Source organism: Bos indicus, chromosome 19, assembly GCF_029378745.1.
Source record: "Bos indicus isolate NIAB-ARS_2022 breed Sahiwal x Tharparkar chromosome 19, NIAB-ARS_B.indTharparkar_mat_pri_1.0, whole genome shotgun sequence".
Taxonomy (NCBI): Eukaryota; Metazoa; Chordata; class Mammalia; order Artiodactyla; family Bovidae; genus Bos; species Bos indicus.
Window position 1 is genome coordinate 55,845,151 of NC_091778.1, and position 16,336 is coordinate 55,861,486.

At 54.8% G+C, this 16,336-nt stretch overlaps 1 protein-coding gene across 6 annotated transcripts in view; it reads right to left on the minus strand.

Annotated features, from left to right (window-relative positions):
• Nucleotides 1-16,336, minus strand: part of SEPTIN9 (septin 9) — a 179,409-nt gene that overhangs the window by 71,886 nt on the left and 91,187 nt on the right. For all 6 annotated transcript variants that reach the window (XM_019981505.2, XM_019981508.2, XM_019981507.2 and 3 more), the window contains one exon: nt 8,459-9,100. In XM_019981505.2, coding sequence (XP_019837064.1) covers nt 8,459-9,100 — 642 coding nt within the window. The remainder of the gene's footprint in view (nt 1-8,458; nt 9,101-16,336) is intronic.

Here is a 16,336-nt window from a genome sequence, read left to right on the forward strand (position 1 = left end):
ACTTTAGTGAATTTTTGCCCTATGATTTGGGAATGCAGGCGGCCTCTAAGCAGGACATAAACCCTTGCAAGAGAAAAGAAAAAGAAAAAACTTGACAACCTAAGGGATCAAAAATCTCGGTTTAGAAAAGCACACTAGAATTAAAAGTCAACGACTGGGAAATACACGGGCGACAGCTACAACAAAGGTGTATAGGAGCTCTTTAAAAGAAAAGTCAATGAGAAAAGGACTAACCACCCAGCTGGGGAGAAAGTAAACCAGGGACAGGAACAAGAGTTCACAGTGAACTGCGGGCCCTTGACCTGTAAAGAGAGGAAAGCTACTGGGCCCCTCACCTAATAAGAGAGGCACAGGATAAAACACCCATCAGACAGCCTTCTGCCTCCCCACCCACAGCAAGGGTCAACCTCTCTACTGTCACCATGAAACACTGATGGAGCTACTTTAGATGCCAACGTGGCAACAAGACCAACATTTTCAATATTCTTTGGTGCAGAAATTCCACCCCTAGAGGTCTATCCAAAAGTCACATGCGCACACATATAAGCATGAGAATGTTCATAAAGCCTTGTTGATCACAGATGAAGCCGGACAAGAAGGGCGGGACTGCGTAACGGCCGAGGACACAGCTATTACAAGGAACGCACCAAACCCACAGTGTCATTAAATGGGAAAAACACACACGAGCAAAATCCAGGACACAGAGCACGCCCCGCTGACCACACGGGCTCTCCTGGGGAAAGGGTTCGTTTTCACATTTCATGGGACCCTGTCTTCTCTTTTACCAACAGCCATGCACTGCTTTTAAGAACTGGAAGAGGAAAAGGCGACGGGGCAGAGAGGGCAAAGGGGACCAGGAATACAGAGCGGCACGTGACCCACAGGCTCAGGATAAAGGGGCAGCGCGCAAGGCCAAACCGCGCCCGTTCGTTAAATAAGCTGCATTTGGTTTTCGTTTGTGAGCTTGTTTAACCAAACCTCCCGGGGGGCTGGGGCCACACTGGCGGTCCTCACGTGTTAGCACATTTGTTCTAACGACACTGTGCAGGAGGAGTTAGGCCCATTCAACAAGGAAAAGGACTCAGCGAGCACAGGTCATCAGACCAGGGCAGGACAGGCAGCCTGAGGGCCACTTCTCCCACGGACAAGTGGACAAGGCCTCCCGGATGGCTTCCTGCTCGAACATTTTGTTTTAGAAGGAGGAAGATGGAATAGGTGATATCCGAGGCCACTTCTGCTTCCCAACTCCTTGCTGGGGCCAGCGCGGGTTTCTCTGAATTGCACTGGACAGAGCAGGGGTTCTCAAATCAGGTTCCCTAGAACCCTGGGGTTCCAGAGGGGGTGTGCCCAGTGGCAGCCTGGGAACAGGGAGGAGAGGTCCCCCTGCTCAGAGAACTGGATGCTCAGTCCTGGGTACGAGCTGCCCCTGCTCATTAACTACAACCAGTAGTCTGGGAACCCCTGGAATCCCAGGGGGCTCCTGTGACACCACAGAAAGGCCTGGGGCAGGGAAAGCCAAATCGGATAAAACACGGAAAGGAAGTCACACCTAGACCAGAGAAGGATCCCCTCCCCCACCCCCCATCAGCTCTCGGACCCGCAGCCCTGGGTCCACACTTGATCACGTTGGGCCACCGGGAACCACGTGGCACCATCCTTCAGGCCTCCTGTCAGAACCTGGGGTCGGGGCAGGGCCGCCCACCCTGCGGGGCGCCGGGCAGGGGTCCCAGCTGCCCCCGCCCCCGGGACGCTGAATGCATCCTCTGTCCACAGAGCGTGGCTGTCTGGAGCGAGCGCGTCCCCCGGACAGCAGCCCCATTGTGCAGACACTGGCTCCCAGCAGCTGTTGGGCCTGAGAGGCCGCAGCTACGGACTCAGCCCCTCTCCTGGCAGCTGCTCAGCTTCTCAGGACGGGCACCCGGGAGGCCTCGCCCAGCTCCATCCCGGGGCCCATCCCAGGCTGGGTGGTCAGGGCCACAGCCTGCAAGCTGCAGGGAGGCAGAGCGGGGGCCCGCCTGCAGCCAGCGCCTGCCTGCCTGCCCAGCCCGCGCCCGCAGCTGTGCCCGGCTCTATTTAAGGCATTCCACAGCTGCTCGGCTGCATTCCCTGGATGCACCCTCGCTCCTACCCCTCACCACCGGGCTGGGCTTGGCAGACAGCTGGGAAGGCCAGCAAGGGAGGTGGGTTGCTTTCTCCTGGGTCCTGTGCTTGTAGTCCCCATGGTTCCCCACGTGGGCAAACAGGTTCTTCCCTGCTCTGCCCCAGTTCCCAACACAGGCACCCAGGTACACCTGGAAGGCGGCAGGCTCACCTGGTCTGCCAAAAAGCCATACCCACCACCAGAGGCGTGGGAGGGGTCTGATGTCCACCTTCCTCAAGGCTCTACGCATGACCAAGGATATTCCAGAGGTTTTAAGTCGGAGGAAGACCCTACCAAGACTCTTGCTGCGTCTGCCCCACCCCAAGGTCATGGCCACATCACAAGGGACCCCTGGCACCACACCTGGCTTGGCCATTGGGGGCTGGGCAGGTGCAGCTGCACCGGAGCGTTCAGACCATGACCACCCCTCTCCCTGCTACTTGGGCCAGCAGGGCCCACTCCTCTCTCATTTGACAGATCAAGAAATTGAGACTGGGAAGTAGTGGGGTAGGGGTGACGCGAAGCGGTGGCTCAGAACCAGTAGGCCGGTGGACTCGAGCCAGGACACGCCCAAGTACTCAGCAGGGCGCCAGTCTGGGGACACTCCACTCGTCACTCTGTCCGGTCACCCCGGCCTCTCCCACAGCCCCCAGTGAGCATCCAGAGACGGCAAAGAACCAGACCCACGAGTGAGCGGCCAGTGCCCGCCTTATAAGGCAGCCTCGGGGAAACTTGGCTGGTGGAGCCAGGGGGGTGGCTCCCAGGGGAGGCAGAGCCAGGAGCCCGCCAGGCAGACGTGGGTCTGGGTCCTGGGGCCTATCCCCACCCAGAGCCACCCAGGCAGGGGCAGGGGGGCAGAGCAGGGACCTGGGAGAGGAGGCAAAGCCACTCCCACCCAGAGTCCAAGAAAGAAGCAAGAATGGAGATACCAAGTCCACGGACAGGCATCATCAATCTCAGAAACGAAGAACTCAGCACGCCAGAGTGGATCAGACCTGTGGGTTCTCGGTTGACCCAAAAAGTATCTGCTTGGTCCTTGGGGAGGTCCCATGGGGTCCCTGAAAGTCCCTGCATGGGAGACCATGAAAGGACCAGAGCAGGAAGAGCTGGGAAGCAGAGAGGTGTGAGCTACACAAGACGGTGAATCCACTTGGGGCCACCCCGGCAAATGAACAGTGAAGACTCAGAGTGGACATAGATTTTACTAGTGCTGTACTTTAGGGAGGTCAATCTAAGAGCAACTCAGCTGAGGTCCCAGGAGACCCTGTCCTGCAACCATGTCACAGTCTGGAAGGCTTCCTGGAGGTGGAGGCAGAGGGCTGAGTCTGATCAGAGGGCACAGAGCTCCCAGTTTCCCTGATCCTTTGCCCCTGCAGCACCAGCTGCTCCCCTGCCCCGGGGAGGGGACGGGTAGTGAGCACACGGAGAGCAGTCAGAGCAGGGCCTGCAGGGTAGGGGGCTTCTGGGAGCTGCCAATCCAATTCCCCACCCCCCACCCATGGAAGGGTGGAAGGGGATGGGAGCGCCAGGTCTGCAGGACAGATGGACAGGAAGTGAAGCCAAGGTGCCTGGAGAGGCTGGACAGACCAAAATCAGGGGAGGGGAAGGAAGGAAAAAACCGATGAAGCCTAAGAACAGGGACTAGGAGTGGGGGCGTTCAGAGTCGGGGTCCCCCAGAAGCCCCAACAATAAATGCTGGGAATACCCCTTCATCAGGCTCTGACCTTCACCCGCACTTGCCCAGGACCTCAGGACTGGACGCACAAGGCCGAGCAGGTGAAGGTCGAATCCCCCAGCCCCCGGCAGGCCTTGCTTCCTCCTCCCAGTCCACGTCTCACCCTGTGTTACCTCCAGGCTCGCCCCACAGTGACTTCTGAAGTGCTGTTTTAAATGGAAAGCGTTCTCCCAAACAGACTCATCCAAGCCCTCACCTCCTCCAAACCCAAGCATCGTTCCTCGATAGCATCTGTCCAACCCCCGCCTGCTTCAAATACATCTAAGTGTTCTCAGCCTGTGAGCACTGCTCTCAGGGAGCTGCCTCCCCACCCAGCCTGTAAGACATGGAGGAGCAGGCTCAGCACACATGTGAATTCACACACAGGTACACACTCAACGGGCATGTACACCGACCCCCCAGGACAGAGGACAGCCGCCCTGGCCCATGGACCTCTCCATGCAGAGCCTGACGCCCATCTGCACAGAGGAGCTGTGGGTCTGGGCTTCGGTACCCCGCTCAGACACTGAAATTCTTTCCCCTGGAAAAGCCACACAGCCCCAGCCCCAACACTAGGCTCCCCAGAACCTCTGGACTGGGGCCTCAGCCAGGAAGGCTCCTCCCCACCCCTCTTTTCCTGGTTAAATCCCAGCAGTGTCTGCTGCTGGAGGAAGACATTTCTGGACGTGCCTGAGGCCCCACCCTGCCCACCCTAACGACCCAGGCCAGTGCAACCCTGAGGGGACACCCCCTGCCTGTCCCACCTCCCGCCCAGAGTGGGACCATCTCCTCGGGTATCCAGGGCCAAGTCTCATCAACAGCTGGATGGTTGACGACCGTCTCCCTAGTCACATCCTGTTTGACTCAACTGAGCGTGAACACCTCACCCCCAGGAGCGAGCCGCATCCGGCAGCAAAGGCCCTAGACCAACAGAAGAGCAGGAGGAAACGGCCTCCCGGCCACTCCCCAAACACAGGCCATGTGTCCTGACACGGTGCCTGGAGGGTGGGGTGGCTCTGCAGGGTCACGTCTGGGGAGACACACACTCACAGCAGGGCTGGAAGGGACCTCTGGTCCTGCCGCCAGACTGTCGCCCAGCGTCACGGGAAATTCAGTCAGCCCCTTGCCCCACCCGACCCTCTCGGTCAAACGCATGCCTTGAGAAGAAAGCGGCTGCTCCACCAACACCCCTACCCTCACCCTATCACAAGTCCCCATCACCACGGGAAAATTCTCATTTAAAAAGGAAAGTTAGGGACTTCCCTGGTGGTCCAGTGGCTAATACTCCCTGTTCCCAATGCAGGGGCCTGGGTTCGATCCCTGGTCAAGGAACTAGATCCCACATGCTGCACCTAACACCTGGGGCAGCCAAATAAATATATAATTTTTTTTTTTTTTTTAAGGAAGAACTTAGAGCAGGAACTAGAGATATCTGTACACCCAAGTTCACAGCAGCTTTACTCACGACAGCCAAGCAGTAGGAGGACACAGGTGTCCATCAACAATGGATGGATAATCAAGTGACCAATGGCATTTTCCACAGAACTAGAACAAAAAACTTCACAACTCATATGGAAACACAAAAGACCCCAAATAGCCAAAGCAGTCTTGAGAAAGAAGAATGGAGCTGGAGGAATCAACCTTCCTGACTTCAGATTACACTATAAAGCTACTGTCATCAAGACAGTATAGTACTGGCACAAAGACAGAAATACAGATCAATGGAACAAGACAGAGAGCCCAGAAATAAACCGCTGCACCTATGGGCACCTTATTTTTGACAAAAGAGGCAAGAATATACAATGGGGCAAAGACAGCCTCTTCAATAAATGGTGCTGGGAAAACTGGACAGTTACGTGTAAAAGAATGAAATCAGACCACTTCCTAACACCATACACACAGATAAACTCAAAATGGATTAAAGACCTAAATGTAAGGCCAGAAACTGTAAAAAACTCTTAGAGAAAAATATAGGTAGAACACTCAATGACATAAATCAAAGCAAGATCCTCTATGACTCACCTCCTAGAGTAACGGAAATAAAAACAAAAGTAAATAAATAGGACCTGATTAAACTTAAAAGCTTTTGCACAGCAAAGGAAACTAAGCAAGGTGAAAAGACAACCCTCAGAAAGCGAGAAAACAATAGCGAATGAAACTGACAGAGGATTAATTTCCAAAATACACAAGCAGCCCATACAACTCAATGCCAGAAAAACAACTCAATCAAAAAGTGGGGAAAAGACCTAAACAGATATTTCTCCAAAGAAGACATACAGATGGCTAACAAACACATGAAAAGATGCTCAACATCGCTCATTATCAGAGCAATGCAAATCAAAACCACAATGAGATATCACCTCATACTGATCAGAATGGCCATCATCAAAAAGTCTACAATGAATGCTGGAGAGGGTGTGGAGAAAAGGGAACGCTCTTGCACTGTTGGTGGGAATGTAAATTGATACAGCCAATATGGAAGATGGGATTATGGAGATTCCTTAAAAAACTAGGAATAAAACCACCATATGACCCAAGCAATCCCACTCCTAGGCATAAACCCTGAAGAAACCAAAGCTGAAAAAGACACATGCATCCCACTGTTCACTGCAACAGTGTTTAAAATAGCTAGAACACGGAGGCAACCTAGATGCCCACAGACAGATGAATGGTTAAAGAAGTTTGGTACATATACACAATGGAATATTATTTAGCAACAAAAAGGAACTCATTTGAGTCAGTTCTGATGAGGTGGATGAAGCTAGAACCTACTATTCAGAGTGAAGTGAGTCAGAAAGAGAAAGATAAATACCGTATTCTAACACACATACACAGAATCTAGAACAATGGTACTGAAGAATTTATTTACAGGGCAGCAATGGAGAAACAGACATAGAGAATGGACACGGGGAGACGGGAGGAGATGGTGAGATGTATGGAAAGAGTAACATGGAAACTTGCATTCCCATATGTAAAAGAGATAGCCAACGGGAATTTGCTGTATGGCTCAGGAAACTCAAACAGGGGCTCTGTATCAACCTAGAGGGGTGGGACGGGGAGGAAGCTGGGAGGAAGGTTCAAAAGGGAGGGGATATACGTATACCTACGGCTGATTCATGTTGAGGTTTGATAGAAAACAACAAAATTCTGTAAAGCAATTATCCTTCAATTAAAAGAATTTAAAAAGGAAAAAATAAGAAATCGGCTTTCAAAGGAATTTTCAAAACAATAAATATGTATTGAGTACCCACACACACACACACACAAAAAACCAATGGATGGATACGCAGTGTGGTCTATGCATATAATGGAATATTATCCAGCCTTGGAAAGGGAAGGAAATTCTGATACCTGCTGCAACATGGATGAACTCTGAAGACTTGCAAAGTGAAATAAACCAGACACAAAAGGACAAATATTCAGGATTCCACCTACAGGAAGGACCCAGAGTAGTCAAACTCATAGAGACAGAAAATGGGAAGGTGGGCGCCAAGTGCTGGGGACTTGGGGAAGGTAATGGGGCCAGAGATTCAGTTGGAAGATGAAAAGTTGTGGAGATGGATGGAGACGGTTGCACAGCAACACAGTGTATTTAATATGCATGAACTGTACACTTAAAATCGGCTACAATGGTCAATATTATGTGTTTTACCACCATGAAAAATAATTTTTAAAAGGTTAATCAAAAACCCAGAATGTTCTGCCTGTCCAACCCAAGGGATACTTACTGAACATTTACTGAGCTCCAAGTCCCAGGATTACAACTGGACCCAGCTTTCATCAGGCTCACAGCTCAGCCGGCACCTTAACAGAGCCTGTGGGGCCAAGACCCTCATTGTGGGGCAGGGGGCAGCAATGGTGTTTCACGGGACAGCATCATGTCCCCTGTGAGCTCCCCGTGAGCACAAGTCTGGGTCTGGACCCTCCAAGGACAGTAGCCACGCCCTCAATCGCCCCCCAGCCAGCAGAAGAGCCCTGAACAGAGTCATGGGCAGGAATCACGGGGCTCCCTGGCCTGGGACCCCTCCTGGCAGCCCTGAAAACCCTAGCGTGCAGAGATGAGACGCTGTCATCTTCCCTTCCAGTCTGGGCACAACCCTCCCTCCTTTGGGAGGAAGACCCTCCAGTGCAGGAACCGCCTCCTCCTACCTCCCGCAGCCTCTGCCCTGGCGGCACCTGCAGGGCACTTGTCACCCTTCTAGAACCCGAGCCTGCCTCTCCAAGGCCCAGGGACCACCGACCACCAGGACCGTGAGAGCCTGTCCTGGGGTCTCACAGCCATCCCACCCCAACACGAGCCTGTCCTGGTTCCTGCCCCCACATCCTGGGGTCACAGCCATGGTTACACCACGACCCTGTTGACCAATTAAAAGGGGACCCTCACAACCCAGAGATTCTTTGCAGAGTCTAACTGAAATCCAACTTGCTGCACTGTGGTCCACTAAGGGACAGAAAGAGCCCCCCAGTCCTTGCCCCTGAGATTTCAGAAGTATAAGCCCCCCCTCAACTCAATATTCAGCTTCTTTCTCCAAGATTCCAAGGCAAATACAGCTCCCCACTCCCCAAGTCATCACAGCACAGGTGACTGGCACCTTGCTACTCACCCTCCTGGCTCTTGGGTGGGATCTCGGCCACGGGGGGCTGGGGCTTGGGCTCCAGCCTGCTCTGCAGCTGAGACATCGGGGCGAGTTCTGAATTCTCCAGGGTCTGGGGTGGGATGGGGGAGGCGGGCCCCTCAGCTGGCTTGGGCACCTGGATCTCGACCCTCTTGGGGGCTGCGTCAGCGGCAGGGGCAGCGGGCACCTCGGGCATCTTAGAGGCCGGGGTCTCCATCCTCCGGTGGGCTGACTCCTGGGGCTTGACTATGGTGATCTCCGTCCTCCGGGGGGCAGGCTCCGGCGTCTTGTGGCCCAGCGCCTCGGCCCGCTTTAGCCCGAACCGGGACGGCCCGGCGGTGCCGGCGTTCTCTACCTGCTTGGACGAGATGTCGATGGAGATCTCGGTGCGCCGAGACACAGGCTCAGCCTTGGGCCCAGAGAGCTCGACCCTCCGCAGGGCGGCCTTGGGGGATCGCTGGCTCAGGGAGTCTACATGGCGGGCTGCAGGCTCTGAGTTCTTCACACCCAGGTCCTGGAATTTCTGTGTGGAGCTGGCCACAGAGGACCGGAGCAGGGGCGTCTGGACCCTCCGGGGTGGGGTGGAGTTGGGCGTCTCAACCTCCTCGACCTCAAAAGATCTTTTCAAGGCTGGAAGATAAAGCGAGGAGAAGGTGATGAGCAGATGGCTGGGGAACATCTGGAAACATCCTGCTAGCGGTGAGCATCAGAAGGCAGCCGGCGTGGGGCTAGTGCACTGGGACAACCCAGAGGGATGGTATGGGGAGGGAGGAGGGAGGAGGGTTCAGGATGGGGAACACTTGTATACCTGTGGCGGATTCATTTTGATATTTGGCAAAACTAATAACAATTATGTAAAGTTTAAAAATAAAATAAAATTAAAAAAAAAAAAAAAAAGGAGGCAGCCGGCGGGGAGGCTACAGCGACGGCCTGTTTCACAGAAGAAGATGGGACAAGGGTACAAGAGGGAAGACTCCTGTGCCCTTTCACCTCTCAGGAAGAAAAGGTGACAGTCCCATTCTACTAGGGGCTGAGGCACGAGCAGCCACATGTTCTGGGAGAGACAGAAAAGACTGAAGCTTGGAGGACTTCTCTGTCCTGACATGGCAGTGGCCCCACCAGCTACATTTTCTATAAGGATGCTCCAGCTCAAGAGCGGATTTTGATTTTTTTCCTGTCATGGCCACAATTACCCTTCATCACCTCCACCCAATACGGACAGCATCAGCAACCACCACCACCACCAACAGATGGGAAAGTGAAAGTGTTGCTTGCCTAGTCATGTCTGACTCTTTGTGACCCCATGGACCACAGCCCACCAAAGATTTCTTTGTCCGTGGAGTTCTCCAGGCAAGGATACTGGAGTGGCTTGCCACTTCCTACTCCAGAGGGTCTTCCCAACCACAGGATCGAACACAGGTCTCCCGCACTGCATGCAAATTCTTTATCGTCTGAGCCACCAAGGAAGCCCATCAGATGGGAGATGCCCCGAATAACAACAGCCAGTAAGAATCGCGATGGGAATGACGCCATCATATCAATGTCAGCAGGAACAGCCAACGCTGGGACGTTTAACAACAGGCAAGGCACTGGGCTGACCATGCACAGCCACATTTGCTCCCTACCCTAACCCCATAGTGTAAATAACGCTACAATCCCCTGATACGGATGGGAAAACTGAGGCCTGGGCACTTAAGTAACATGCCCGGCAGCGTGGAGTGAGCAGCAGAGCCGGAAGACTCATCTACCTCCGAGGCCCAGGGTTCTAACCACATGGCTGTCCACAGAGATCCCGGCGAAGTCCACACCACTGTGGATTTCTCAGTCCTCGGCCCCGGTGGCATCTGCCTCCACCCTGTACTACTTGCCCCAGCCGGACCCAGGCCCATGTGGGACGGTGACCACCCAACTCCCACCCCACACACAGCCTGGCGCTTCCGCCTGGCCCCCCGCCATCTCCACCAGGGTCCGTCCACTCCCTCCAAGGTGCTGGGGACGGTGCCTGAGAAGCGGCCAGCCCCATGGTCCCTGCAGCCTCACTGCAAACGAGAACCAGCTGCTCCCGGTTATAAAGACCAGAGCAGGAAGGGGCCCACGTGGCAGGAACACTCGCCAGCTCCATCCAGCCTGGGCCCTCAGCGACGCACAGGGTCTCTCCCATCGCCTCCCCACCTCGCAGCCCCAGTAACCCAGGGTTACAGGGACCAGCCCCGCCCCCGTTTCCTCCCCTAATTCTCAGGGCATCTGAGCATCCCCTCCTGTCAGTCTTCCTTCCTCCAAATTCCCAAAGAGCCCTCACCTCTTCTCTATAGACAGAACCTCCTTCAGAAGACCAGGGTGTGATGGGTGGCTAAGTGGGTGGGTGGCCAGGGGAGTATGTGTTGTGAAGCGCTGGATGTAAGAGGAAGCCAAGGGGACCCCAGACTCTGACACCCGACCACCAGTACTATCAGTTCCTCAAACGCAGTACCCCTGGGGGGACCCTCTCTAAGCCCTAGGCACACCTCCTTCTCAGTGGACAGAGGGCACAAAATCCTGGCTTGCAAAGCTCAACCCTCCCTGAGGCCCTGTAGGGACGACCGGAGAGGGAACTGTGCAGATTCGGGGAGAAATCTGGATCTTTTATTTTTTAATATGTAATCTCTTGATTTTTAAATGCTGGCACAAACGAAGCAAAACAACCTCTTTAAAAACGCTGTGCGGCTGAACAAAATCACATCCGTGGGCTGCAATCAGTTAGTGGGCCCCACCGTGACTTGACTTCACTTCCGGATTGATCAGTTTCATGGCCAAGGGCGGCAGGGAAAGCCCGTGCAGGGACCCCAACCTGGCACAGCTCCGCCTCTCACCAGGGGCTGTCCAGCAAGATACCGCCGGGTGCAAACCATGCATCCAAAGAAGCCTGAAGTGCCGGAGAGAGAGGTCAAGTAGCTGCTAAACTGGCCAGAAAGTCCAGGGCCAAGTGCCCGGAACTGTGATCTCTAGTGGTTCCCAGGGCCTCCCGTGACATCTGGTCTACCCCCGCCCCGAGAGCACTGTCCAAATTCTCCTCGATAGTGGCTCCTGTCTGTCTGTGAGCTCCCTGAAGGAGGGATCCATGCCCCACCCACCTCAGCACATGCATGTCCAGGACTCCTTGGTGTTAACTCCTTGGGGCTGAGTTGGGAAGAACAGGAACTAGGTGGGGTGAGGGCTCTTTGCCAGGTTTGCCCACAGGAATGAAACGACCTGTGAGGCCTGGCGAGGCCTGTGCCCCTGTTTGAAAGAGCCCCCTCCCTGCAGAGCCCCCTCCACTGTGACTCACAAAAATTAAGACCCTGCACCAAAGCAAAAACCTCTCTGCCCCAACCATCCACAGTCCCGCTTTGGCAATGAGTTGGAACCAGACCAGCATGTGCACAGATCACTGCTCCCCAGGACACAAAATCTCCACCAAAAGCACACGCCTAGCCCCACCACCATCCTCTCCTTTCTCGGCTGTTCTTCCTGGCTTTGGTGTTTCTTCCTCGCTCACGCCACTCCCTGGCCCCACGCTATCAGCAAGCTTAGCATTCGGCTATATTATCCATCCAGACATTGACTGCCCGGCATCGCCAGCCACCCTGGTTAGTCTAGTTCTCTCTGAGAAGACAGGGGCTGTTTCCACCATCAAGACGGTCACTGCTCAGCAAACCTCCAGGGCTGATGGGGTACCCTTGATGGCTTACACCATGCCCACAAACGAGCACTCCTCTTCCCCTCCTTCGAGGATTCCAAGTCACCCCAAAGCCAGGCTCACTCTTGCCTCCTCCCAGAGCCTGCCCAGGCCCCTGCAGTTCACAGCACTCTCTCCTGTGTCATCCTGGTCACCCCAATCCGCTAGGACTGGGAAGAGAGCCGGGGTCCTCTCCTCCGTTACACGAGCCAGCTCTCCATTCCTTCCTAGGCCTCAAGTGCGTTCTCTTCACAACTCAGAGGCCAGACTGGACCACAGGTTTGTAACTGTGGGCCCAGGGAAGGCAGGCACCAGGACTTTAACCCCCATCTCACACTGAGAAGTTGCACTTTGAACAGCGTCCCCCCAAAGATTATATCCCAGTCCCTACCCTAGAACTGAGAGAGTGACCTCCTTTGAAAAAAAAAAGTCTTTGCAGATGTCACTAAGGTGAGGACTCAAGATGAGATTGTCCTGGATTTAGGATGGGCTGTAAATTGCATAATTCCCGGATGGTTCAGTGGTAAAGAATTCGCCTGCAATGCAGGAGCTTCAGGAGACGTGAGTTCAATCCCTGGGTCAGGAAGATTCCCCTGGAGGGGGAAATGGCAACCCACTCCAGCATTTTTGCCTGGGAAATTCCATGGATAGAGGAGCCTGGCGGGCTACAGTCCATGGAGTCACAGAGAGTTGGACACAACTGAGCGACTTAGCATGCACACACGCTAAGTCCTAAAAGTGTCTTTATCAGAGAAAGAAGAGGGGGAGCTGAGACACACAGAGGAGAAGGTAATGTGATCCCAGAGGCAGAGACTGAAGTGGCGCGGTCCAAAGCCAACAATGCCTGAGCCACCAGAAGCTGGAAGAGGCCAGGAAGGATTCTTCCCTAAAGCTAGCCCTGCTGACACCTTGATTTCAAACTTCCGGTCTCCAGAACCATGAGAGTCAATTTCTGTGTAAGCTATGCGGTTTGCTGTCATCTGTTACAGCAGTCACAGGAAGTTAACACAGGGACCATTAGATGGATGAAACCTCTGGGCTACAAGGTTGTCTGGGGCCCTTCCTGCGGGTGCTGTCACCCAACTCTGCACCCAGCCCCAATCCAGCCCCAACCACACTCAACAAACGCCCAACAGCCAGAAGGACGGAAGCGTGGCTGAGCTCCAGAAAACTGCTGCATCAGGGACCCAGGAGAGGAAAAGCAGCCTCCTTTTTCCTTTCCCAGAATCACACGAAACCCCAGCCGGTAGAAGTCATCACAGAATAACATCGCTCTAGATTTGCCCCAAAATATTCGGTGATGTAACCAAAGATCATTTTTTTTAAGGCAGACTCTGCAAGGGACGCCCCGGGAGCAGCTGTCTCTACACAGAGGATGTCGTGACATGATGAGCACCCAGCTGGGAAAAATTAGGAGGCGGCTTGTCACGAAGCTGGCAGGACAGGGTCCTCTAGTATCCCGTCCCCCGTGGGCATCCTAGAAACATGCTCCAGTCCTGCCCACACACGCACAGCCACCTCTCCCTTCCCAGGGTCAAACTCTCCCTGCCAACACCCTCCATTTCCTCCTTGGAGAATGGGTATAACTCACCATGGCAGCGAGTATTTTTTTCACTTTACTCTTCTCCCTGCTCCCGGTAGAGAGGCAGGCAGCCCAGGGTGTCCACATGTGGCCGTGGAAGCCAACAAGAGTGTTCAGGAGCTGGTCATTTTGCAGAATGGACGCCCCTAGGTGACCACATCTGATGACCGGCTGGCTGAGGGACTGATGGGCACAAAGTGGCCTTTCAATGGACCAGGCCAGTGGGGAAGGATATGAGGCTGCTTCCTCTTGCCTGCAGGATGTTAATGCCCCCAGTAGGCAGGCTAGAGGTGCCCAGCTGGACAGGATGAATGCACCGTTGCAGGGCATCTGACAAATATGGGGCCAGGCTGTACTGGGAGGGTCCCCACACTGCCACTAGGAGGGGAAAGGACTGCCATCGCCCACAGGGCACAGGGGCCCATCCCTGCTCACACCATTCCCAAGTGAGTACGCCCCCTTCCTTCCTCTGGTGAATGCAAGACCCCCGCCCACAAAACCAGGTTTGAACCTCCCTTGCTCTCAAAAGCTGTCCTTGGCCCCCACCTGCCCACCCCATGTGCACAAGAGCCTGAAGACCTTTGGCCCACTGCTGGGAATTCACCCCCCAGGAAATGATCGGATCTGCAGAAAGATTTATGTATGAGACGTTTGCATCAGCATTAAAACAGCAAACGCTGGAAACAATTCGAGGTTACGGAGATTTTCTGAATCCATGTGCCGGAGTCCTGCAAAGTCATCAAAATCATGGTTCTGAAGATGAGAAATGCTGAGCATACTGAGTAAAAATAGCAGAACAACCCAAGATGCATGCACGGGCCTGACGTCATCTCTCACACACGCACGCACGCGTGCACACACACATGCGCCCGCACACTCGAGGAAAACAGCCATCTCTGGATGGAATTAAGGTGGCTGTTTAATTCATTACACTTTCCTGCCTTTTCCCAAGGTGCCTACGCTAACGCAGGTCACTTCATATTTTCAGGGGATAAAACCATCAACACTGCTCTCAAAAAACAAACCCTGCTAAGAAGAAGGGGAGGGTGTGGATCACCGTGCCTCTGGCCCAGCCTCTCCTGGTCCATCAAACACTTACAGTCTCGGCTGCCTGCCGCACAGGCCCGGCCGCCTGTCCAAATGCAAACCTCCCGGCATCGTGCCCGTGGGGGTCGGGGCGAGAGCAGCCTGGATCTGGGCCTGTTTAAGGAGGAATGCGCCGCAGACAAGAGGCCATTGTGAGGGCGCAGCTGTGAGCAAACCTCTCCTCGCTCCGGAGCACTTCCTGGAGCACACCTCAGTCTGGGTAGGGGACGTGGGACGAGCCATACAGCCCTGCTCCAGGCTGGGACCAACGTCATGCAAAGAACAAGGTCAAAACCAAGTTCAGCTCCCGTGGGAGGAGCATCCCTGCCACAGCTCAGGGAGGTTCTGACCCCAGGCTCAGGCTCCAGAAGCAGCGGCCCTGGTCAATGTGAGTCTCTTCCGGGAGACAGCAAAGCAAGTTCTGTCCTGAGGTCCAGTGGCCACGTGGGAGCCAGGGTCAGACACCCAGGGAACCCAGGGTGCCAGGTGGAGGGCACCTCCCTGCTCCCTGGCCTGAGGCTGCAGAGAAAGAGCACAGAAAGACCCATCAGAATGAGTCTGGGGCATGTGTGACCCCTGGGGTGGACTCAGTTCCTCTGGTTCCAGTCTCCCATGGGGACCAGAAGCTGGCGCTGCAGCTGGGTGGACAAGATCCCTCCAGGGCAGCAGAGAAGACGGAAGAAGAATCAACAGGCCAACGGACCGGTCCCTGAAATAACACGCCTGCAAAGGAAAGGAACCCAAGGCCACAAAAGCAAGATATGATCAGCGAAAGAACAAATTCACTGGGGAAAGGGGGGCTGGGCGGGGCCGGTTCCAGGCAGAGGACAGGGCAGGACAACGGCCCTGCGTGCCTCGGATGAGCTGAGAGCTGGCCGGGTGTGGGGGCCTTGCAGCCTGGACACGCAGTGGGCTCCTGCCTCGGGACCAAATAAACGCAGAGGTTCGAACAAGGTGGCGTGACCACTGTCACCTCTGAGCCTCCACTTCTGCATGTGCCGTGTCAGCTGCAGGCGGACACGGCGATGCCCGGGCAGCAATCACAGCTGTTGGTATAATTACCATCTGTCTGTGCACCTCGGGGGTGGACAAGGCTGCACGAGCCTTCCTTCCCGAGTCCATCACACCCACGGCCAGTATCTGCCCCTGGTGCCCACCTTGAGCCCCACACAGGGAAAGCAGGAAGGGGTTAGCACCCTTCCCCAGGAAACAGCCCTAGGGCAGTAACTGACGGGTAAGCACTCTGGGGTCCCCCAGCACCCCCAGTGGAGTCTCAGTGGGAGGGGGTGTCCTCTGGAAATGAAACAGTTCAAAAGGAAGCGCTTAAAATAGACACCGTGGCCCCGCAGAGCCCGGGACAGGGACATCGGTAAACAGCAATGGCAGCGGGTGGCCCTGGGTTTCCCACCGAGAAACACGTTTGTTTAACAACGACCCAGCCAAAGACAAAGTCCAAATAAAGGAAGAGAGGAGGCCCACCACTGGCACCTACAGCTCTGGATCC